This window comes from Trematomus bernacchii, unplaced genomic scaffold (assembly GCF_902827165.1).
Source record: "Trematomus bernacchii unplaced genomic scaffold, fTreBer1.1, whole genome shotgun sequence".
NCBI classification, from domain to species: domain Eukaryota; kingdom Metazoa; phylum Chordata; class Actinopteri; order Perciformes; family Nototheniidae; genus Trematomus; species Trematomus bernacchii.
In genome coordinates, this window is record NW_022987739.1 from 29,394,650 (window position 1) to 29,421,182 (window position 26,533).

General features: G+C 41.1%; 1 protein-coding gene across 7 annotated transcripts in view; it reads left to right on the forward strand.

The window, feature by feature from the left end:
- Nucleotides 1-26,533, forward strand: part of sema5ba (sema domain, seven thrombospondin repeats (type 1 and type 1-like), transmembrane domain (TM) and short cytoplasmic domain, (semaphorin) 5Ba) — a 239,458-nt gene that overhangs the window by 140,535 nt on the left and 72,390 nt on the right. For all 7 annotated transcript variants that reach the window (XM_034147142.1, XM_034147138.1, XM_034147143.1 and 4 more), the window contains 3 exons: nt 17,806-17,868; nt 19,019-19,117; nt 20,761-20,974. In XM_034147142.1, coding sequence (XP_034003033.1) covers nt 17,806-17,868; nt 19,019-19,117; nt 20,761-20,974 — 376 coding nt within the window. The remainder of the gene's footprint in view (nt 1-17,805; nt 17,869-19,018; nt 19,118-20,760; nt 20,975-26,533) is intronic.

The window sequence follows — 26,533 nt, forward strand, 5'->3', positions numbered from 1 at the left end:
GTGGTCTTGAATACTACTGTGTAATATATGTCTGTATAGTTAAGAAGTACAATATAAGACAAGCACAAGTTTCATCTGTAGGCCATATTACATTATACTTTTTTGAATTTGCTTTGAGGGCCGATTCAAAATGGCCGTAGTTTGGACACCCCTGCTCTAGATATTAGAACATCTTCCGTTACACAATGACACATTCAACTATTTTCTCTGCATCTTTTGTTAAAAAAAGCACTTTGTAGCACTTGGGGGTGTTATTGGGATAATAAAATGATCATTTATACTTATTACATTAGGAAGTTATCTCAATTGAATGCATGGTTTCATAAACTGAAGTCTTGTAACATTTCCACAGAACCTTGGTTTGATGCATAACAAGGTTGTGTTTCTTTGATGCTAGTGTACCTGCAGGATTCTGGTTCATTTTGATAGCACTTACTGTCTTTAATGTAGTATTAGGAATTCTTAAACCCAGAGACCAGGATAAACTGAAAAGAGTCCAAAGAAGCTTATAAAAGTTAACAGCATTTAATTAAACAAAAATAATGCAATGATATACAAATGAGATATGTGAGTGGAGGCTCTCTCCCCATCAGCTGCTGCCTGTCGCGTGGGGTGAGCGGAAGAGAGCGATTCTTGGCTTGCTTTTCCTGTTGTCCTCTGTGGTCTTTTCCTATTGGCCGGCGTCGACGGGGGCGTGTCCAATGCAAATCCTGCCGTGTTTCTCTTTGAATTGTATAATATTCTAATGTCTGGGGTTATTTAAACATTCCCTAATAACAGTATTGCAGCGTCAATAAGTGAGAGTTAAAGACAGTGTTTTTAGTGTGCAACACTATATGTCAATTAACCTTAAATTCACTGTTTGAAAACGTAGTCTTTAGCCACATGCTAATGCTAACCTTAAATTGAAGCTAACAATATTTACTAGCAAAACCCGAAGTCGTTTCCGGTTTCAGAATAAAACAGCTTTAAATTAAAACAGTGTATTTAATTTAAATGACGCCATATAAACATTGATTTTATTTCTTACAGTAGTGACTTTCTTGCATCACAGCAGGTCCATTTGCAACATCAACAAGACCACATATAGGATTGACTGGTACACAACATTCTTCTTCACACACACACACCTAATTAAATGTGGGACCCTTTGTCTCAAATTTGATGTTGTTTGTCCATTTGCAACATCAACAAGAACACATATTTAGAGCAGAAACAAAGAAACAGACATTTAACATAACAATGAATCACAATATGTTCAAGTGCCTTATTTAGCTTAGCTGTATTTAATTATAGGACAGAGTTCTTCAGTCTAATCTTATTAAATGTGGGACCCTGTGTCTCAGACGGGAACAATTCATTGTTGTTTGCAAGTCCTAATCATTTGTGATGATAAAGGGAACATTCTAATTACTAAATGATATTGAAATTAATCTCCAGTTTAACCAAGTTATCCAAATCAAATTATCAGTCAGTGAACTGAAATTAAATGTTGAAGCAGCAGGCCTCTCAGGTGAAATCACACCACGCTCAATGACAGTAGCATAAAGCATTTTCACTTGAAGTAGAAACCATTAAGTCTGTCAGAAGCAGAGTTTCCTGCCGGAGGGAACAGCTGGAGGAATGTTTGCTGAAGTTTGGTCCCAGCGAGCATCTTTTCCCTGAAGGTCAGGAGGGCAGAGCAGAGGTCAAGGGTCACTGTTTGCTCCTTTCAAACAGGAAGTGCCTTGTGCAAACTCCCTCGTCAAAAGAGAGTTTGCTAAGCGTCCCATATGACCCGAAGAAAAATAAATGCATTTGTTATTGTAGGTGTTTTTCTTGGACATTCAACTTCCTATGGGACCAGTTGGCCTCTCGTTACGCTTAAGACACACTGAAGGTAGCATTAGTCTCAGTGATGTATCTGATTTCTCATCTTCAATATGCATGGTACGATCAATGATTAAAAGGCTTTATTGTCAAAACCACAGTGTCGTTTTGTCAATACAAATCTGAAGTGCTAGGCTCTTCCAACAATGCAACAGATATTATATTTAACGTTACAGTAAAATATGTAAAACAGTGCAATAAAATGGTGGAAGTAGTTTGCAGGAATAATGCAAATATAGGCAAATAAGATTAATAAAGGTAAAACAGAAGGTGAAATTAAATACTGTACAGTAGAATAGGATACATTCTGTATACTGTACACGGAAAAAACTTTAATTATATGTATTATGTCAACAGAGTACACATAATTGTATTAGGTAAGTTCAACCAAATATGTTGTATTTAAACGTTATATTATTGCTTTCAACTAACCTAATACAACCACGTGTAATCTGTTGACATTATACATTTAATTAAAAAGTCAAGGTTTCAGTGTATTCAGTGTATGCAGTGCTGAAGGGCAGAGTGAGATCATGGAGGATTTTATGAATGAAAGGCCATAGGACGGCCATTAATCCCCCCCCCCCCCCCCCCCCCCCCACCCTTTGATTCTCCCTCAGTATCCCCCTCCTCTCTCTCTGCCCCTAGTTTGATGACTCATGGCTGATTTCATTCACACTCTTCATTAATTCCTGCAGATTGGCCGGAGATTTAATTATTGATGCAGTCTTTGTGAGAGCAGAGAGGTAATCTCTGAGCAGCAGAGCTGAGAGAGGGGGGGATATTTGCCCCCTTGCATATTTGGTAATTGGTAACTGCAAGGAAGCAGCTTGTCATGATGTGCTGCAGCATGACAAGCAGGAGTAACGTTTCTAAAAGTGTGTGTGCAGCGCTATCTGTCCTGCATGTAGACAGCTTTTTGCTTTTTCTAAAGAGGTTTCACAATGTGTGTCGTCACATGTGTGTGTTGTGTGTTGGATGCTGCCAGAGAAAAACATTATTTTGTTGTAAAGCAGTATGTTGTTTTATGTGGGTTCTTCTTGAAAATGCTTAAAGGTCCCATGTCATGCTTTTCTGGTTATTACCCGTCCCCTTGTGTGTTATGAAGGTTTTTCTGCATGTAAACGGTCTGCAGGGTCACAAACCCTCAAAGTACACCCTGTAGCGAGTAAAACTCTAACACAGAAAAGACCTGTCTATGCTGCCCCAGAACGCCTCGTTGGACATTTCTCTTTTTCCATTGTTTACTTCCTGGGTTCAGTGACGTGTGAATACCCAGATCAACAACAAATGACCGGATTGGCCCAAATGGACCAATCCACGGAGCACCTCACACACCAGGATCCCTTGGCTAACTAACAGGGAGTCCCATTGACTTGCATAGAGCTCCCTGAACGCTGGTAATAGACGAGTTGGGATGGCGGAGAAATGCTCTCTGCAGACCCATTCTCACAGCGTTTATAAACCTTTTTCTTTCTCAACATCAAGCCACACTTATTGTTTTTACTTCGGCTGTGAGTGTTTGTGTGTGCTCAGGATGAGTTTAGCTTGTTCTCGCTGGATCGCCGACCCGGAAACCTGTCCGCTCCTCGCAGCAGCGTGCCTCGCAACGTCCCGACCAATCAGAGCACACTGGGCTCACAGGGAGGGGGGGGGGGGCAGGAGCTCCAACAAGCCGTTTAGGACAGAGAGTGAATACACATACTATACAGAGATGCTGTATGAGAAACCAATGTGAGTTTGGAAAATTGCACAATTTAAATCTATTTTAGTAGACCTCAACAATGGAAATATGATCAGTAGAAATAGCCATGACATGGGACCTTTAAATTAGTCAAAGTCAAAGTCAACTTTAATGTCAATCTTCCAGTTTGTGTGTACAGACACAAATATCGAAATACCGTTTCCCACAATCCCGAATACAAAAATACAAATATGGATGTATATGTATAAAATATGTATATCCTATATATATACAGAATCAACAGACACATTTATACATATGCAGACATTAAAGGTGAGGTAGGTAATTTTGGAGAAACCAGCTCGAGTGCGCTAGAATTTGAAAATACACAACCGGAAGAAATCTGCCACTTCCTTACAGAGCCCCTCCTCCAACACACACGAACGCGCACATGACCAATGAGGGCACGAGATAAGTTTGTGCACAGATGGAAGGCTGACAGGCAGGTAGGCCATCCAGTTATTTTAGCCGGGCCGGCTCAGATGATTGGTCGTACTTTTTACAGTACCACGGCTTCCACAGATGACATTTCTTTATGGATTTTTTGTCAAAGCACTTCAGATATTCATTGCTATCAGGATGTTAAGAGCATTCCATGGAATATAACAAAAAGTGTATCTCGAGCCGGTTTCTCAAACTTACCTACCCCACCTTTAAGATGAAAACACAACAATCAATATATACAAAATAACAGTCAATTATATGATTATGATGTAGATAATGGCTCTTCTTTAACTGATCATAGTACACTTGCAACATGGAATAACATTCAGAGCATGCTTAATCACTTTCATCCTTAACGCAATTAAAACAACTTAATTACATATTATTTTTCTTACAGTTATCCTCGTTATGGTTCATTTCCCTTATATTTTAACAGCTTTCTTTAATATGAATGTTTGTTTCTTGATGTCATCCAAAGTATCTACAGACAGAGTTCCCTGCTTCTCGGTCATTAAGAAGCACTTTAGATAAATGAGCTAATGGGTTATTGCTCATTTCATAGGAGCATTATGCTATGTGTGTGTGTGTGTGTGTGTGTGTGTGTGTGTGTGTGTGTGTGTGTGTGTGTGTGTGTGTGTGTGTGTGTGTAGCAAGTTCGAGTCCCACAGCAGTCAGCATGTCGTTGTGTCCCTGGGCAAGATACTTCACCTCAAATTGTCCACAGTACTGATTGTGTGTGTGTGTGTGTGTGTGTGTGTGTGTGTGTGTGTGTGTGTGTGTGTGTGTGTGTGTGTGTGTGTGTGTGTGTGTGTGTGTGTGTGTGTGTGTGTGTGTGTGTGTGTGTGTGTGTGTGTGTGTGTGTGTGTGTGTGTGTGTGTGTGTGTGTGTGTGTGTGTGTGTGTGTGTGTGTGTGTGTGTAGCACACTGAGGGTTTGGGGGAGAGCAGAAATAATCCTCTGTGCTGATTGGCTGCTCACAGAGGCAGATCTCACCTTATATTCTATTGCATTGTAAATACTGCTATATTTTATAATTTGTTAATGTTATTATATTTTCTTATAAAAGTTCTCTATCTGTGTTTTTTTATTTTGGTTTTACTTTTATGTATGCACCGTGACATCAAGTCAAATTCCTCGTACGTGTCAACCTACCTGGTGAGAGACCTGATTCTGATTCTGCTGTGACAGTGAAACAGATATTTAAAATGTCCAATATTGAAGTATTTGTACATTTCGTCTTATGAAGTAATTACAGAATGTATTAAACATTTTATTGCATTTCTTTTATTCAACCTGCAGTCCATCATCCTCCCCCCCTTTCTTTCTCAAGCTGCATCTACAAGATCTTTAAATGGATCTTTAAAATAAAATAAAAAGCAGATTTAAAAAGCAACGTACAGATTGTATAGCAAATATTTGTATTTAGTTTATAAAGATGTATATTGCTACGTCCTTTAGCAATAAACAACAAACTGGTATAGCACATGTCAACATCTAGTAATATATGTAATAAATGCAGTGGTCAGATTGTTAGTTATAGATCAGATAATAGTTGTGTTTAAAATATAAAACGGTATATTCGGTCAAAGCTCGGGCTGACACGACATTAAACACTGACTAATTAGTTAAATGTTTTTGTTGTAAATATGTTGTATAGCAAATACAAAAAAAAGGTATTAAATACATATTGACATATCTGGAAAAGCTCCCCTCTGTCCTCTATATTTTCTTCGACCTATCTAAGCGTGTCCTTCCTCACCTGTCCACCAGATGTCCTCAGAGTCTCCTCACCTGAGCCTCGTTCTCTCATTAAACCCCGGTCTTTACTGCCCAATATCTGACACGCATGTGCAGCTTGTTTGTTTGAACTTTTCCTCCATGTTTGTGTCCTTTTGCTTATTGCAGAAACTCTGCTAGCACTTATGTACTCGTCTGTAATCACACATTACCAACTATGTTTACACATAAGCCTGTTCATTGACACTGAGTCTCGTTAATTCTACCTGCTTTGCATTACATGTTATTTGTTAGACGCTTTTATCCAAAGCGACTTACATACTCAATACAGTGGACAATCCCCACAGGAGCCATTTGGGGTGAAGTGTCTCAGGGACACAACGACATGCTGACTGCAGTGGGGTTTGAACCTGTGCCCCCGTGATCCGAACACCAACGCACAACCCACTGCACCACACGTCTGCATTTGGATCATCTGCCCTTAAAATGCAGCTTGTTGTGAAACAAAAACGGTGCTTTATACGAATATCTTATATCATCTTTGAAACTAAATCGTGGTGTAAGATTTTTTATTGTTTTCTCAACACAAGCACTTATACTGTAACTTAACCCCACATGTAGCTGTGATTTGGATGTGTTAATATCTGAAATCTGCCCACGGGTAAACCTGGTTTCTTTCAATATTTAGTAGACACAATGTGTTGTCTGTAGCTGGAAGCAGAACCTGTTCACTTTCCATCTCTGTCAGTATACTACATTGCAGAGTTTTCTTACAATACCCATCTTTAGTGTGAAATTGAATCATGTTCAGGGGCGCAGTCAGGCGTATTTGTTGAGTTTGACTCTGCACTGGATACACAGCGCTTTAGGGTGAAATATTTGTGTCTAAGTGCCGCTTTTCACACTTACAGACAGGCTGAAACATCACAGGTTGTCAGGAGCGTTTGTAGCATTGTGTTCACGGCTGAGTGAATGTTTGCTGCTGTCTGTCTGTCTGTCTCTGCACCCTCTGTATTTCTCTACAATGTGAACATTTAGTCTGACATTTTGAATGTGCTGATTTACAGACACACACACACACACACACACACACACACACACACACACACACACACACACACACACACACACACACACACACACACACACACACACACACACACACACACACACACACACACACACACACACACACACACACACACACACTGAGCACTGCTTCCCTCCATGTCTGCAGCTTTGTGTAGATGAAGGTGTGTGTGTGTGAGAGAGAGAGAGAGAGAGAGAGAGAGAGAGAGAGAGAGAGAGAGAGAGAGAGAGAGAGAGAGAGAGAGAGAGAGAGAGAGAATGAGACACAAAGGAGAGGATGTGGGTGTGTCGATGAGACAATGAGCTGCGAGACAAAGGACTGTTGAAAATATTATTTCGTCCATCTGTGGTTTTGTATGTGGCTTTGGAGACTATCGGTGTGTTTGTAACAGTGAATGTGAAACTATGGGTGTCAATTTATCCCATTTTGTATCTGTTTTTCATTCATTTGTTGGCAGTGAATGACCAGTTCCCCTTATATAATGGTTAGACATTGCTTGGTTGAAGAAATGTGAATAATGGTGGAAATTAATGATCATAATCTGGGGTTTGCACAACGATCAGAGTGGGTTAGACAAACACTTGATGCGTCACTGATGTCTCACCTCAGAAAAGTTGTGTTCCCACCTGTCTCTATGCAGGGGGGGCAGATTGTGTCTCCTCTGCACCTCATGGACACTGATTTGTGCCAGAATGTGCCATATTGTCGAGTTGTGTTTACGTGCTAGGTGTGGGTTTATTGCTCAAAATAGCACATTATGTATGGAGAGTCACGTTGAAGGGGGTAGGCGGGAAATGAAAGGGAAGAATCCATAAATTAAGACACCCTGAAGAGAAGAAATACTTCATTTAGAGAGACATTTAGAGAATATCTGCAGTGAAGAGCAGCAGGATGACCTGAGGAAGGAATCATGAGAAGCCATATGAGGATTTAAGACATTGAAACATACTGAATATTTTCACCTTTATATCAATTTTAAGATGTACCTCATCTTATATATGAATATGAACGATTAATACATCGGTTTTGCGGTTTTATGCTTAATGCATGTTCATTTAAAGGAAATGTTCTTGCTAAATGTCATAAATTCAGAGGTAGTGTTAATTTAAACTAACAATCTTTGTTTTCTATGTGGAACAAATCTGCTCAAATCATCAGTGTTTTAATCAGGATTTAAAATCAACTCTGTCACAGTCCATTGGAGATGGACCAATCTACTTTAAATGTATTTTGATGATAATACTTTTCTACTTTTACTTGAGTAACATTTTGAATACAGGACTTTTACTTTTAACAGAGTATTCCTACACTCTGGTACTTTTACTCAAGTACAATATCTGAGTACTTCTACTTTTACTCAAGTACAAGATCTGAGTTTTTCTACTTTTACTCAAGTACAAGATCTGAGTACTTCTACTTTTACTCAAGTACAAGATCTGAGTACTTCTACTTTTACTCAAGTACAAGATCTGGTACTTCTACTTTTACTCAAGTACAAGATCTTGTACTTCTACTTTTACTCAAGGACAAGATCTGAGTACTTCTACTTTTACTCAAGTACAAGATCTGAGTACTTCTACTTTTACTCAAGTACAATATCTGAGTACTTCTACTTTTACTCAAGTACAAGATCTGAGGACTTCTACTTTTACTCAAGTACAAGATCTGAGTACTTCTACTTTTACTCAAGTACAAGATCTGAGTACTTCTACTTTTACTCAAGTACAAGACCTGAGTACTTCTACTTTTACTCAAGTACAAGATCTGAGTACTTCTACTTTTACTCAAGTACAAGATCTGAGTACTTCTACTTTTACTTAAGCACAAGATCTGAGTACTTCTACTTTTACTTAAGCACAAGATCTGAGTACTTCTACTTTTACTCAAGCACAAGATCTGAGTACTTCTACTTTTACTCAAGTACAAGATCTGAGTACTTCTACTTTTACTTAAGCACAAGATCGGAGTACTTCTACTTTTACTCAAGTACAAGATCTGAGTACTTCTACTTTTACTTAAGCACAAGATCTGAGTACTTCTACTTTTACTCAAGCACAAGATCTGAGTACTTCTACTTTTACTCAAGTACAAGATCTGAGTTTTTCTACTTTTACTCGAGTACAAGATCTGAGTACTTCTACTTTTACTCAAGTACAAGATCTGAGTACTTCTACTTTTACTCAAGCACAAGATCTGAGTACTTCTACTTTTACTCAAGCACAAGATCTGAGTACTTCTACTTTTACTCAAGTACAATAACTGAGTACTTCTACTTTTACTCAAGTACAAGACCTGAGTACTTCTACTTTTACTCAAGTACAAGATCTGAGTACTTCTACTTTTACTCAAGTACAAGATATGAGTACTTCTACTTTTAATCAAGTACAAGACCTGAGTACTTCTACTTTTACTCAAGTACAAGATATGAGTACTTCTACTTTTAATCAAGTACAAGACCTGAGTACTTCTACTTTTACTCAAGTACAAGATCTGAGTACTTCTACTTTTAATCAAGTACAAGACCTGAGTACTTCTACTTTTACTCAAGTACAAGATATGAGTACTTCTACTTTTAATCAAGTACAAGACCTGAGTACTTCTACTTTTACTCAAGTACAAGATCTGAGTACTTCTACTTTTAATCAAGTACAAAACCTGAGTACTTCTAATTTTACTCAAGTACAAGACCTGAGTACTTATACTTTTACTCAAGTACAAGATCTGAGTACTTCTACTTTTACTCAAGTACAAGATCTGAGTACTTCTACTTTTACTCAAGTACAAGACCTGAGTACTTCTACTTTTAATCAAGTACAAAACCTGAGTACTTCTAATTTTACTCAAGTACAAGACCTGAGTACTTATACTTTTACTCAAGTACAAGATCTGAGTACTTCTACTTTTACTCAAGTACAAGATCTGAGTACTTCTACTTTTACTCAAGTACAAGATCTGAGTACTTCTACTTTTACTTAAGCACAAGATCTGAGTACTTCTACTTTTACTCAAGTACAAGATCTGAGTACTTCTACTTTTACTTAAGCACAAGATCTGAGTACTTCTACTTTTACTCAAGTACAAGATCTGAGTACTTCTACTTTTACTCAAGTACAAGATCTGAGTACTTCTACTTTTACTCAAGTACAATAACTGAGTACTTCTACTTTTACTCAAGTACAAGATCTGAGTACTTCTACTTTTACTCAAGTACAAGATCTGAGTACTTCTACTTTTACTTAAGCACAAGATCTGAGTTTTTCTACTTTTACTTAAGCACAAGATCTGAGTACTTCTACTTTTACTCAAGCACAAGATCTGAGTACTTCTCCCACCTCTGCCTAAAAGCATCCACTATCAATGCCGAGAGTAGAAGAATATTTTGTCTAAATCATTCTACCACATTTAGATACATTATGTTAGCTGTACATATGGAGTTATAACATATTTAATACTTAACGAGTCTATTTTTCCAAATCGTTTAATATTTTTCAGATATTTCCGTAGACTAAACTGACACCGTTAGGCTCTGTCTCACTGCATTGGTATGCACATCTATCTCGACTATAACAAGTGGCAGACAGCTCCTATTCAAACAACCATTACTCCCTGACACACTTATTTACAATATTCATGAGTTATAATGAGTTGTCCCACATAATGTTAGCAGTGTGTCAGTGAGAGGAGGCCTTATCAACACAGCGCCACATTTCAGGAACGACCACATTTCAGACTCCGCTGCTCGGCAATTCCTCTTCACTTCATTAGTGTTTCCCGCTCCATATCTCGCTCTTTCTCTCTTTGTTTCTCGTCAAAATAGAATTCATTTTCGAGCGCAGCCACAATCTTTCAGCAGTCAAAGTAATGAATCCTCTTTGCTGCCACTAATTGTATTTCCTGCTATTTCATCTGCCTGTTTTTCTCTCCCTTCCTTAAGGCGAAATGCCGGAGGGGACATATTCTTATTGTGTCTTAAGGAGCGGTGAAATTGGGAGGAATGTGGTGTCAGACTCGGGGTGGGGGGGGAATTGATGGCAGGGGGAGTAAAGGGCTGTTGGTTCTGCTAAAAGATGGAAATGAACATGCATTTTAGGCCAGAGGCAAATCATGGCCCTGAGCACGAGGAACAGAGACTCGTTACTTCCCCGTGTTTCCTGCATCAGGGATTTAAAGTCAATGTCAAGTGCCTTTATTCCTCCATACGCGTTGTTTATGTCTGTCACATCCAAACATGTGATACTGTTTACTGTAAAACACAATATAAAAAAAGATGATTGTAATATTGCTTAACCCCAGTTTGTTTAGTATTTGCTATCAGTTTCTTTTCTGCAAGAAAAATGTCCAATTATTTAAAAAACACAACTTGTATTGTGCCTTTATTTAACCAAACTTTAAATCTCAGCCGTTTTTTTTAACTTCATTTATTTCATTTTGTTGCATTTAACTCTTAAAGGTGGGGTAGGTAAGTTTGAGAAACCGGCTCGAGATACACTTTTTGTTATATTCCATGGAATGCTCTTAACATCCCGATAGCAATGAATATCTGAAGTGCTTTGACAAAAAATCCATAAAAAAATGTAATCTGTGGAAGCCGTGGCGCTGTAAAAAGCACGACCAATCATCTGAGCCGGCCCGGCTAAAATAACTGGATGGCCTACCTGCCTGTCAGCCTTCCATCTGTGCACAAACTTATCTCGTGCCCTCATTGGTCATGTGCGCACTCGTGTGTGTTGGAGGAGGGGCTCTGTAAGGAAGTAGCAGATTTCTTCCGGCTGTGTATTTTCAAATTCTAGCGCACTCGAGCTGGTTTCTCCAAAATTACCTACCCCACCTTTAAGTCAACAGAGGTCACAGAGGGATTCTTCTACCCTCTCTAGTTGTTACCTTTCTCTTCGTTGGATTGTAGTGTTTTTTGGTGAAATATGAAGCAGTGCAACAGTAAGCCCACACATTCAACAGCTTTAATTCCCCCTGTTGTTAGCAGCAGGCCATTCAGTGCTGGGTGCAGAGTGAAGGTATTTGAGAGGGGAGGTGTTCTCACAGCCTCTGAGTGAGAGTGGCTTTGTTCCAAAGTGGTGTAAAGAAGAAGAAGAGATGGACAGAGAGGAGGGAGAGGGGAAGGAGGAGAGGAGAGAGTGGAGGAGAGGAGAGGAGAGGAGAGAGTGGAGAGGAGAGAGTGGAGAGGAGGAGGGAGAGGAGGAAGAAGAAGAGAAGATGTATAAGAGGGAGAGAGAGAGGAGGGAGGCACTTTCTGGTCTGAAGGTCAGAGGGTTAAGCCGATGGGGATGCTTGGAGACGGAGCCCTGCCGAAAACATGGTAATGCCCCGAGCCATGATTCATCGCAAAGGCATCCATCACCCTGTGTGGGGTGTGTGTGTGTGTGTATATGGGGGGGGTGTGTGTTTACAATGACGTAATGCCATCAGTCCCCAGGCTGTCAGGAGACGTGTTTTCATTTCAGCAGCAGAGTGATGGCGCTCTGAATGAAAGCTGCCACAGGAAGTGTATCCGAGGTCGAGGTGTGTGTGTGTGTGTGTGTGTGTGTGTGTGTGTGTGTGTGTGTGTGTGTGTGTGTGTGTGTGTGTGTGTGTGTGTGTGTGTGAGTGTGAGTGTGTGAATGCTGCTATGCCGCTCACTGCTCACATGAAGTGGATCCGATGTCGTGTCTGAGTGTTCGGATGCACGTTGAGCCAGTGAAGGTCCTGCAGAGCGCATTAGCCACTTCTACTTTTTTTATTTATTCCTCTCCTCCTTCTTGTACAGAGGCCCCGGAGCTCAAGTTTCATTTTAATCACAGTTTACTTAGCTCTCTCCGCTGCCGGTCTGATGCAGGTTAATTGAAGGGAGCTGCTGTGGGGATGAGCTGTAGCTATCAATATGGACCAGAGCCCACTTATCTATCCACTGCAGGAGCTAAACATAGCTTCAATCACGCTAATGCATCCGTCTCAATGTACGCCTTCAAACTGCGCTTATATATATATATGGTGGAGAACAGAGATTGTATCTGCTTTTTTATGCTTAGCTTGCTTTTAGCTGACATAATAACAATTTTACATTACCTGTGAATTAAATGACTAAAGCTAGTGTGTGTTCTCTTGTGACAAACACACACCTGTCACTGCAGTCTGTTTCACCTTTCAGTGCTTTTGGTTTCTAGTTTGTTTGTTTCAGTTCACTTTCACACGTCTCATCAACCTGTTTTCCAGCTGCAGCATCAGATATAGCGACCACAGTGATCACAGTGATGCATTTGGCAGCTAAATAAGCAGATTCTTCCCTCAGGAGTGGAAGAAGATCACCGGTTTTTGAATGGTATCAGCCTGTTAAAAAAAGTGGTTATTACAGTTATAGATGTGGGTCAGTAGGGGTCTACTAGGTTACATCATCTATTCACAGCAGTGGATTACTAAAAGAAGGAATACAAAAAGACAACTCAGACCTGTAGTGATTGTAGTAACTACGACAGGAGCAATTTCAATTAAACTTTTTTCTTAAAACCTAGTTATTTTAGCCGGAATACAACTTTTTACTCCACCTACTTAAGTCGTTTTGTTGCCTAAACCTTAAGAAATGATATCGGTGTCTTCAAAACTTTAAGTATCATTCGGTTTTACATCACTCTCACTTTTACAACGAACATATTAGGTGCCGTTTCTCGCATCTGACGTATTATAACATCAGCGAAAACACCTTTTTAAGAGCATGATAACATTTCAATTGGGTGCAGAATCGTAAACGAACAGTGTGAATGTTGGACTTAATTAATCAGGTGACCTTAAAGGTGGGGTAGGTAAGTTTGAGAAACCGGCTCGAGATCGCTAGAATTTGAAAATACACAACCGGAGAAAATCTGCCACTTCCTTACAGAGCCCCTCCTCCAACACACACGAACGCGCACATGACCAATGAGGGCACGAGATAAGTTTGTGCACAGATGGAAGGCTGACAGGCAGGTAGGCCATCCAGTTATTTTAGCCGGGCCGGCTCAGATGATTGGTCGTGCTTTTTACAGCACCACAGCTTCCACAGATGACATTTATTAATGGATTTTTTGTCAAAGCACTTCAGATATTCATTGCTATCGGGATGTTAAGAGCATTCCATGGAATATAACAACAAGTGTATCTCGAGCCGGTTCCTCAAACTTACCTACCCTACCTTTAAGCATGACTATACACCAGGGGTCGGCAACCTTGTTGATATGAAGTGCCATTCAAAAAAAATATTTTATCGTGCTGACGCTCGTGAACTGTCAACAGGAGGGCGGGGGGAACTTCTCTGCGGGGAAGCAATGTGTGGACCTGTCAGCACAACTTACATTAGGGATGCTCCGATCGCCGATCCGATCGAGTGGGCGGGGCCTATGGGGATCTTCCATTTAAACTATACACACATGCTAATGTTTGTCAAAAATTGCTTTATGACACTTTGTATAGGATCATTATTGTCGTGCAGCTTGGACAAAATATGGTTGAATTTATATTTGTTGCCACTAACGGGAGGAACTACTCCAAAAAAAAACTTCTCCGAACATATAATTGCTCTATAAAGTTATTTTGTACACATACATGAACTTTTAAAATGAGTTTCTATCCAGCTGATGAATGCTAGTCTCTTTTAGCTTTCATAATTATTCACCAAGCGCAATATCTATCTCTTTAGCTGCTTAATATTCCACTTTCTTCCGCAGCTAGTTGCCCATTTAGTCTGTTTGTCTTTTTGCTGAGCAGGTATAGAGTACACTGGTGAGTTTGTGGAGCTTTAATTTGTCACGAACAATCAAACATCATGAGGAGGTTTATTTCCTCTGCAGCTCTGGTAGTTTGAACAATCCAAAAACAACCCTTGAATGTCTATTAATATAAAGTTAATGTAAAAGCAATAAAATAAATCCCAGCCTGGCTCATTAGGCGGTGGAGAGTTCATTCTGCCGCTTTCACTCATTACCGAGGATTCGTGCAGAGGCTATTCATCCAAAATCATGAACTTCCACTCCTTCAAGCATAGTCGATGTACTTCATGATCTGTGAAATGAAAGATCTATTTATACTTTAAACAGAAAGGAGCACTCAGCAGATTTTTAGCAGGTCTCCTAAAAGTCCTAATTTAATATACTATATTTCAGTTTAAACCCTGCACTGAGCATTTAAGAAGAAAAATAAACGTGATTAACTTAGAATCTATATGATCCCTGCAGAGTTCCCCACTGAGTCTTGGGGCTTTACAATGTTAGTCCCTTCTGCTGAGCTTTAATTCAAGCATAATGAGGATCCAGAAAAAGCACATGAGTTATAACTGCTGGGCAAATTCACACCTAAATTATTAAATGTTCCTAGACTGCATGTAGGTGTTTAAGATGAGACACATGGTGAAGCAGCCTTAGTTAGAGGGGACATGTTATGTTCATTTTCAGGTTCATATCAGTATGTAGTGTCTCTACTTTAAAGAGTTCTCTCCTGCTGATGTTCAGGTGTATATCAGTATGTAGTGTCTCTACTTTAAAGAGTCCTCTCCTGCTGATGTTCAGGTGTATATCAGTATGTAGTGTCTCTACTTTAAAGAGTTCTCTCCTGCTGATGTTCAGGTGTATATCAGTATGTAGTGTCTCTACTTTAAAGAGTCCTCTCCTGCTGATGTTCAGGTGTATATCAGTATGTAGTGTCTCTACTTTAAAGAGTCCTCTCCTGCTGATGTTCAGGTGTATATCAGTATGTAGTGTCTCTACTTTAAAGAGTCCCTCTCCTGCTGATGTTCAGGTGTATATCAGTATGTAGTGTCTCTACTTAAAGAGTCCTCTCCTGCTGATGTTCAGGTATATATCAGTATGTAGTGTCTCTACTTTAAAGAGTCCTCTCCTGCTGATGTTCAGGTGTATATCAGTATGTAGTGTCTCTACTTTAAAGAGTCCTCTCCTGCTGATGTTCAGGTGTATATCAGTATGTAGTGTCTCTACTTTAAAGAGTCCTCTCCTGCTGATGTTCAGGTGTATATCAGTATGTAGTGTCTCTACTTTAAAGAGTCCTCTCCTGCTGATGTTCAGGTGTATATCAGTATGTAGTGTCTCCCCTTTAAAGAGTCCTCTCCTGCTGATGTTCAGGTGTATATCAGTATGTAGTGTCTCTACTTTAAAGAGTCCTCTCCTGCTGATGTTCAGGTGTATATCAGTATGTAGTGTCTCTACTTTAAAGAGTCCTCTCCTGCTGATGTTCAGGTGTATATCAGTATGTAGTGTCTCTACTGTGACATGTCTCCATGCTTTAATGTACTGCCTGTGCTGCAGCACCTTGGTTAGCTGGCCGGCTCTGTTGTGATTGGTCAACCGCTTAGAGATGTCCCGCCCGTACAATGTGTCCGATGAAGGCCTTCCAGGCAGCGGGGGAATGTGTGGGAGAGTAACTGGCGGGAATTTGGAGATTTTAGCGTTTTCAGACCATGCACTAAAACCTTTATAACACACTACAGGAAAGGGAAAACTCCCAAAAAACATAATAAAAATGTCCTGAAGTGTGCTGTTTGTTTGAGCTCTCCATTTGGCTCCTGTAATACTGACCTAGTTTAGTGTTGACTCTTAGTTGGTCTCAGTTGGCGGGCTCCTCTGAATATTGGGTCACAACTTTGTCCCACTGGCCTATTGTCCCGGGAAGGCAATTCATACATTCTAGATAATTATCTGCCGTGGCTCCTCTCGTGCATGGAAGTAATCCCTTTGGGAGAGAAGAGAAATAAATAAAGACATGGATCAGATTGATGCTCTTCTTACTTTTAGACATTTAGGCAACCTTCTAACTTGGGCAGTGCGATCAGAGAAGAGGAGGAGATGGAGGAGGATGAGTTAAATGAGGCCAGTGACACCCAGCAGGGGGTGTCCTGGCACATTGACATATACAGTTCATGCCAAGAGAGGGACATCTCTTTGAAAACAAAAATACTCTCACTGGAAAAAATGCTGCTCCAAAAACACGTTAAACAATAATGAAAACAAGACGTTTTCACTTGAAATAAGTACAAAAATCTGCCAATAGATCAATTGAACATTTGCTTGGTAAGATTTCTTGAAATAAGAAGGGACATTTAGATAAATCAGATCTTGTAATTAGCTGGGAGAACTAGTTTTGAACTATGTTTGACCAGAATCAGGAGATGTTGTGTTACAATATACTGTAAGCCGCAAATGCTCAAAGGTTTTCTGTTTTCTGATGTCAGTTGGTGATTTTTCAATAAATATGTGAAAGAAAATAAGTTTAATCTGAGATACTTATTTATTTGACTTAACAAGATGATGCATTGTCTAAAAACAAGACCCGATATCTCACTGCAGTGTTGCTTCTGAAGTTATTACGTCTTATATCAGGTGTTAAGACATATTCTGAGTAGATATTAGACAAATATACTTGGCAAGATTTCGAGTTTTTGTAGTACTTAACAAGAGCCAGTGCTACTCCGGTGGCTGAGCAGCATGTGTGTGTGCTCCTGCGTTAGTGTGTGTGCTCCTGCGTTAGTGTGTGTGTTCCTGCTTCAGAGTGTTAGCAGTGCAGTCGTGCAGTGCTGCCGCCTGCATCCATAATTAAGCCCTAGACACAACCATCAACAGGAATCTAATTGGCCGGTAGGAGTAAAAAGGGGGGGGGGGGGGGGTGGGGAGTGCTGCAAACTTTCTAGAGCAAAAGATATAGAGGGGGAGAGAAGAGAGAAAGCCATTTACATGCTAATGGCGTCCTCAGCCCTTCTCCAATGAGCCCTTGGCGGGCAAGCCGGTCGCCATGTTTACACAATAAACAAACAGCAATGAGATTTAAAGTCTTGTTGTGCGTGCCTACAGTACTAGCAACAGTCGGTTCTTGCGTAACTGTTTTGTCGTGTCTGCAGCCGACTGCCTTTCGGCCTCTTTCTCATCTCTGTTTTCTTGTTTTTTGTCTCCTAGGCGACGGAGTGGGCACCGGACGAGGACACCCGGCGGTCGTGTCAGAGCAAAGGCAAAACAGAGGTAACCTCCATCCCGCCCCCAATTACAACACAGAGAGGCCATCTTGGTATCTGCTGCTCCTCATGGGAGGCTCTGCACAGAAAACAGCTTTTCAGAGACTTCAAATAAAGCTTGTTTTTCTGGCACTCAACAGAAAAGGGCGAAAGGGAAAGAGGGAGAGGGAAAGTGCACAAGAAAGGGGGGGGGAAGATAGTGAGACACACATAAGGACTTCCTTTCAAATATGTCTGATGAACAACTGTCACAGTTTCCTTCCTTTGTTTCCATCAAGCCACTGAGACGCTTTAACAGACAGATCTGACGCGATATCTTTTGTTAACTTGTTTGTACTTGTTGTGATGACTTATTTGGCTCTGGATGATGTATTGGTATTGTGCGACTCGCGTTTAATTAAAATAATGCACTTTACACACACGTTCAACACAGAAAATAGGCCTTTACAAAAGTATTCTTCCTTTCTTTGTATATAACTTACGGATAAAAACTGTGTCTCGACGGCATTTTTTCGCACAGGTTGCTCATTTCTGTGTCTCTTAAGAAGCTGGGAAATATAATCCTTTCTAATTTCCACTACAGACGTCACGATCAAGCAACAATATTTGGCCTTTTTACAAAAACAAAACCCTGCCTCTAACACATCGAAGCATCAGCTGTTATAGTTTATTTTGTGAGTATCTGATTGCAGCGTCACATGTATCTCCCTCTGTGCCTTCAGAGCGAGGGGTGATATCTAATACACACAAACAATACATTCTTATGGAATTCACTGCATTCACATCGGACACAAAGCGCCACCATTTCCCAAAAACTTAAACCGTTACAACACCAATAAATCGATTTCACGCCTTTTGTTAAAACAGATTTGACTCTTTTTTACAGAAACACACACTGTAGCGCCTCAGTCGATGTCACAAATAGGCTTCCATTCAGCTGCAAAACACTTTCCTTGTGTCTGAACAATGGCCGTACAAGAGGGAAATGTGCAGACTCTGAATTGCTTTTGGTTGCGTGCCGGTCTGATACCAGAGGACCGGCTCTATTGTTCTTCTCAGCAACACGTCAGAGAATATTTATCCTGCCTCCTCAGCTTTTCTCTGCTCCTCTGTAACTTTCTGAAAGCTTTTTTTCATCTTGGCCCACTTCTCCGCAGATTGAATGTCAAAACTACATCAGAGTCCTGCTGGTGAACAAGACTGAGGTCATGTCCTGCGGAACCAATGCTTTCCAGCCCCAATGCATTACCAGAGAGGTACGGATAAGTGTGTGTGTGTGTGTGTGTGTGTGTGTGTGTGTGTGTGTGCGTGTGTGTGTGTGTGTGTGTGTGTGTGTGTGTGTGTGTGTGTGTGTGTGTGTGTGTGTGTGTATAATGTTGTTGAAATTAGGTGACAACACTGTAGTATGAAGGGCCGTGTAGGCCAAAACTCACCTTGCACACACACTACTGAAATACTCTCACATTCACTACTGAACACCTCAAACACACACTACTGGAAATTAACCTCACACACACACAACTGAAAATGAACGTCACACACACACTACTGAACATTAACCTCACACACACACTACTGAAAATTAACCTCACACACACACTACTGAAAACCTCACACACACACACTCCTGAAAAACATTTTACTGAAAGGTTCTCAGTAGGGAATGTGCATGTGTTTCACCTATGTGTGTGTGAGGTTAATTTTCAGTTGTGTGTGTGTGAGGTTAATTTTCAGTAATATGTGTGAGGCTTAATTTTCAGTAGTGTGTGTGAGGTGTTCAGTAGTGAATGTGAGAGTATTTCAGTAGTGTGTGTGCAAGGCCCGATGTTTTCAGTAGTGTGTGTGCGAGGTGAGTTTGAATTTTGGCCTACACGGCCCCTCATACTGTAGCCCTCAGGTCCTTTGTCTTTTCCAAACCACTGTTCCTTAACCTCCATAAAAAAACTACTGGGATTAAGGAAAGATGTGAAGGAGAATTCTTCAGGACTTGTGGAAAAGAGACTGCACTTATTTATGATGCAGCGATCGATGCTATTGATGTGTGTCTGCTGTGAGGAAACGACAATTTTTCTGCGGATGGACTCCTAAAAGCACTTCTGGATACTTTGCCCCGTGCGTTTTTATCATGTTGTTTCATGCAGGGTTTATAAACGTGGACGACGGTGTTAAATATATTACTTTATTACCAAGGTTTAAATGAAAGGGAACAAATAAACGAAATGGTTGCTCACACTCCGTATCGCTTGTGTTAATCCACATCAATCCTAATTAGTGTCAATTTTGTATAATATTTGAATGAATAATACATGCAATATGTGCATTACACATCGGCCAAATCTACTTCTGTGCATAGCGCCATTGAAACAGTTTGAATTAGCAAAATAAACAGCTTAAGAAACTCCGTCCAACTCCGTGAAATGTGACTTCTTTAAAGATTGTACAACTATATTAAGTGTCACATTAATAGTTCTCCTTTTGGTTTAACATATTGTTCAAAGCTTAAAACATATAAGCAGCTAAGCAAGATATGGCATACTTTGGAAAATCCTTAATAACAAGCATGAATCATGTTTGACGATCACAATCAGTTGTTTATGCAGAATGTTGCTTCACATTGTTGCACCCGCAAGGAATTGTAGGACGGCGTTCTTTCCTTTCCTTTTGTAAAGCATGAACTACTGTATCCTAAGCTGAAGGAGATAATAAAGGAAGCATTAAAGCTCCTTTCCTATTTTCTAGAGAATTCCAACAGCTCTTTTCATGACCGACACTTAGCTACTTAGGGGTCATTTAATTCTGTAAGCAAAAAAAAACGTCCTATATGTTTTTGAATAAGTCAAAGAAAGAAAAAAACAACCGTATTTCCCTTTTTTCCCCTCCATCTCCTCCTCGACACTAGGTGGGGAACCTGAGCAGCGTGTTGGAGCGGGTGAACGGCGTGGCTCGCTGTCCGTACGATCCGCGGCACAACTCCACGGCGGTGGTGACGGAGAGCGGAGAGCTGTACGCCGCCACCGTCATCGACTTCTCCGGCCGGGACCCCGTCATCTACCGCAGCCTCGGAGGCATGCCCCCCCTCCGGACCGCCCAGTACAACTCCAAGTGGCTCAACGGTAAGTGAGCAGAGCTAGCATTATGGAGCTAATGTCCTGCTATAACTCCACAAACAAACTGTGGAGGAAAGTCTTACGAGAAACTGATAAATGTAATAAAGTCATTATACATATAGTGAAATCGATCTCAAATGCAGGAACAGAGCTACTTCATCCTCAGAGGATAGAGAAGTTCTGCACCCCGAACACAGCGTACAGTCACACTATATCGTAGAGAGAATATCCAACTGGTCCCACCCTTAAAATCCCTTAGGCATCATCTAAACATCCCCTTCATTAAACCATAAAACCCCCTCGTCCTTAACCATTTGCAAATCCACCTTTTACACTTCCTTTTGCCCTCCTGAACCCTTAACATATGTCTCTGTTAAACACATACAGTACAAGACTAAAAATACAATTGAATATTGTAAGAGACAATCAGAGTATAAGACTATATGTTTTAAATGGTGATATGATCATTTGACACGACACAAGCTAAACAAGTTGTACACATGCCTTATGATTCACTAACAAACACAACGTGGTTTGCAAATACAAAACACCATCTACAAACGAATGCATTAAGTTTTGCAAATAAAAAACGTATCTATCAAACAGACACATTACATTTTTCTAATAAATCTTGTTTCAGAGACAAATTCAGCATCTAATCCAACAGAATAAGTCATCTGATGGGGTTTCAACTCTTTCCAAATCCACACAAGGTTAATGTTGTATCAAACAATCTCTGGAAATTCCCGCTGTGACTTCAAACAAAAGTGGCTCAACGATACGGAAGCACAGCTAGAAACACGTTTGAAGTGCATGGACTCACTTAAAATGGTATTAAGTATTGAGCCAATTTGGTATCTCATTAGTGCACATTTGAGGTACTTTCTTTGAGTATTTCTTCATGCTATGTTACACTTTACTCAATTTCTATCAAAGGGAGATTGTAATGATTCATCTGGAGTTGAGATACAGCTTGTTCAGTGTTTCACGGGGTCAGTGTTTATTCTAAATGTGAGGAATCTAATCCATCATAATAAGTCATCTGATGGGGTTTCAACTCTTTCCAAATCCACACAAGGTTAATGTTGTATCAAACAATCTCTGAAAATTCCCGCTGTGACTTTAAACGTTTACCCTGGCCTGCCTGCAGCGGCAGATGGGCGAAATGTTTGAGTAACTGTTCTGTTACTGCCAAGATTGATCAACCTGACAGCAGTGTTTTCAGAGGATTACAAAGACTGTTTGGATTTGGAGTTGTGTGGACACATGGTACAGGTATTTGTGGGATTTATGGACTGGCGGAGGACATGAAGTGCTCTCAATCCCGCTGGTGTGGGTGTCAATAATCTCCCTCCTGCTGACGCTGTGCCTTTCCCCCTGAACACACCGCAGCAGAAATCCATTCACACACATCCTGACGGCAGCAGAAATGTAGATGGACCTTCCTCTGGAGGAGGCGGTGAGATTACTGGATTCATGGCGGGGCGCAGGAAAGACAAGTGGGAGTTATTTCAGGCGTTCATCTTTCTGGAAGTAAAGGTGAAATTCACTTTCTGCATCACAGACACTGATAGGTGGCACTTTGAAGACTTCTGGTTGAATGTTCAGTACAATAGATAAGGGACTGTTAGAAAATATATTGGTCTTTTGTTTAAAAAAAAGTCTAAGCTCTGGATGTCAAATCTTAGTTGCGTTTGGATTAATACCATCCAATGCTATTCTGCTGATTGTGCACTAATTTCAACCTTGATGATGAAACATGATCCATGCAAATACATAAAGTCAAAAGAAAACACCTTGTACAAAAGCAGTGAACAAACATAACATGATAACGTACACACAGGTGGAGATAACAAGGAGGTTTATCTGTGGATAATCTACGTAAAGAAAAAATAAAACATAGCTATATACGGCCAGAGCTTTGTTGTGATGTTCTGAGCAGAAGTGAACTCAAACTGAATTCAGCTCTCTCGTTGAGTCACGCCGTCGGCTGCAGCTATTAGCCGGCATACTCCAAAAATCAATGAAACATGAAATTGGTCTTTGTGGTCTTTCATCGCTCAGAGTTTCTACGTTTCTGAGTACACGAGTGGGCCATGTTTCTGCCCTTAGTTGGTCAGGCTAACCCAAAAATATTGGCTACAGTCACTACTCCTTTCAATCATAGCATATCTACTTTCTACACATGACAATCATGGACACAGATGCAGAAAGAAAGAGACATTTCCTACTTAGTAACACTCGAGAAACTTGAGACCATGTTGCGATGCAGCTTCAAACTCTATTCTGATCTCCACTACAGACCCTTAAAGTGGACCTATCATGCTATATTTGAATAATATATTGTAGGGCCATACCTATATAAGGTATATTTATACGTTTTCTTTTTCAAAATACCAAACAGATCATGCATTTTAGCCATGCCTCATTTCGCTCTATTTTGCTTTCCTCCACCCCTGTCTTTGCATGCGCTGCAGCTGACCACGCCCCCCTGCAAAGGAGGGGGCCGAGTTACGAGCGTCGTGTTACCATGCTGTTACCATGCTGTTACCATGCTGTTACCATGCTGTTACCATGCCACGACAACCTCTCATTCCCCTGATAGGTCAGCTCCTCCGTCCTGACGTCAGATAAATGTTCAAATCTGGATCAGTTTTTATCAGATCCGTTGCAGCCCCGTTTTTAGAGATTTGGGTATGGAGGAAAATAGAGAGGGTTGTGTTTTCTGACACTTGGTGAGTTCCCTGGAACACCGGGGACACATATTCATGTATAAAAGACGTACAAAAGTGCATTTTGCATGATAGGTCCCCTTTAAAGTTTTGTGACTGCGTCTTGAGTAGTTTCTGTTTTAAAGAAATGTGTTGGGCCATCAGTGACAGTGTTGAAAGGGGTGGAACATCTTGAGTAGTTTAGACGCTCAATCTGTTCACACAGGATCAGACTCGAGGGTTAACCAGTCTATCTGTCCCTGCAGTAAATAATCAAACCCCTCACAGACCCCAAGACAGAGTGATTCTGCTGCAGCAAGGTGCATGTGTGTGAGAGGAAATGAAACTTTTACAACAGCTTTGACATTTTCTAATTGCTTGTTCTGTCTGACCAGCGCTCCAAAAACAAAACATATTGACTTCACAAAGAAACTGAGAAGCATATTATAACAGAAAACAAAGAAAGCTTGCCATTCTCTGCTTGATTAAAGACTTAACTGATGAATCCATCATCAGAGGTGTTGTGGTAATTCGTTGTCTTGTGACTAATGCTTTACTCAACTTATCAAAAGCAATAAATGTAACAAACACATAGTCACGACAAGCTCGACAATATTTGAGACTTTAGAGAGTTGGTCAGAATAAAGTGGAGACAGAATTGGAGAAGTAGGATGGATTGGGAAGCAAGCGAAGGTGGGGGAGTACTCAGGTGTGTGCGTTGTGTGTGTGTGTGTGTGTGTGTGTGTGTGTATGTGTTGTGTGAGTGTGTCTGTGAGTGTGTGTGTGGGAAGAAGATGCGGTTGAGAGGGAAGCAGAGAGATAGACTGAGCAGTCAGCGAGCGATGTAATTATTCTTCACGGCAGGGAGAGGGTGAAATTACAACACACAGCATGCTTCACACACACGCAGGGTCTCTGCCTGTGTGTGTGCACGAGTGTGTCGGCATGTGTGTATACATGTATGCAAGCTGTGTGTGTGTTTCCACATGTGTTCAAGCTATGTGAGTGTTTAAAACATGGACACACACAAAGCTGTGGGCGGAAATAGATGAGTAGCAGAGCGGATAGCGTTCTCGTTAGCATAATCGCAGGCAACCTCACACACACATGTTGCACTTCATGCCGTCACACACACACTCGCTGTGCTTCTCAGCGTCTGTTAGGGTTATGGAGTTGAGTTCCCGGTGGATTTGGGGTGTGAATGAAAATCTCATTTCCAGCTCTAAGCCTCTCAGATTCTGGAGAAGGCAGGAAGGGCTGCTGGATCCAATCAATCTGCTCCTTATTGGATTGGTCGCCTGCCAGGCACCCCCTAACTGTTTCCCATCATGCATCTGAATGACATGAGGCGCTTTAAAGTCAACAGTGGAATAATGTTAACAATGTGAGGAGGAAGCTGATCCATTGCACTGGTGTACGAGCCTCAAGGAAGGAAATGTAAAAAAATCCTTTACTGTAGCGACTGAAGCATAAAAACAACATGTCAGGTTTTGAGTTTTTATTTTAGACCTACAGGGGTTGATCGATGCTGGCTCTTTAACTATTTAATTGCAACTATATTGGCTTTTTAATCCTCTTGGATTTTGAGTGCCTGTATTTTACTTCTATTTTATTTTATTTTTTTCCCCATTTTCAAAGAAGTCCTTTATCAACGGATCAATATACAGAGTAAACTCTTTCCCGGTTTAAATAACATGTCTTTGCTTTTTCTAAACCCCCTGAAGACTTTATAATTATCAATATATTTATCTTTGTTCTCCCAAGCTGAATACATTTTTTTAAAGTGCTTTTTGGCGTAACAAATCTAATAAAACAGATTCACGTGTTTGTCGTTAAGTTTTGAAGAGCTGACTCCAGAAGTTAGTCTGCATGAGGTGACTTTCAAAAACTAAAATCTTTTTCTTTTTTACATTTACCAAGTTGAGAAGAAAATAAAAAAAGAGATGTCAATGGGCAGTGGCGCCCCAAGACACTCTGGGGGGCCCCAAGCAGAAGGGACATGACACCTCCGACAGCACCAACCCCCCCGGAGCGGAGCAGCACAAATGGGGCGAAGCCTGCGAGCTAGTTCAGGCAGTCAACTCGAGCACCAATGATACATTAACACGTGACGTACCTCGTCCCTCTTACAACCAACCAAACACATTCTCCTAAACATGCCGCTCTATTTACTGTAAGCTGCCAGGTCTTCCTGCCTCTGCCTCGCTATGCTGCTGCTGCACTGCTGTGTTCACTTGCTATTGCTACGTTCATGTTCCTACTGCTGTGTTTCATGTTGCTGCTGCTCGCCTGCCCCAGCTTCCACACCAGCTCCACCCCAGCTTCCACCCCAGCTTCCACCCCAGCTTCCACCCCAGCTTCCACCCCAGCTTCCACCCCAGCTCCACCCCAGCTCCACCCCAGCTTCCACCCCAGCTTCCACCCCAGCTTCCACCCCAGCTTCCACCCCAGCTTCCACCCCAGCTTCCACCCCAGCTTCCACCCCAGCTTCCACCCCAGCTTCCACCCCAGCTTCCACCCCAGCTTCCACCCCAGCTCCACCCCAGCTTCCACCTGTAGGCTCGGGGGATAGTTATCTAATCATCACTCAATGTTCTTTGTAAATCTGTGGAGTGATGAGGCCCGAGCCTAGACGCCAAACTCAAACTATATGCTGCTTCTAATAAACATATTAAGAAACACGTGAGTTGTCTGACTGAACTGTAATGATGAGCTTTTGACGGCGCGCTATGCATGGGGACCCCTTGAGGGGGTTACCCGACATGTCGTTGCAGTAAATTGCAAGGGTGTTTCATGTTGTCGTTGCTGTGGACCTTCTTTGGGGGCCCCCTTCTGGTCCGGTGCCCCAAGCAGT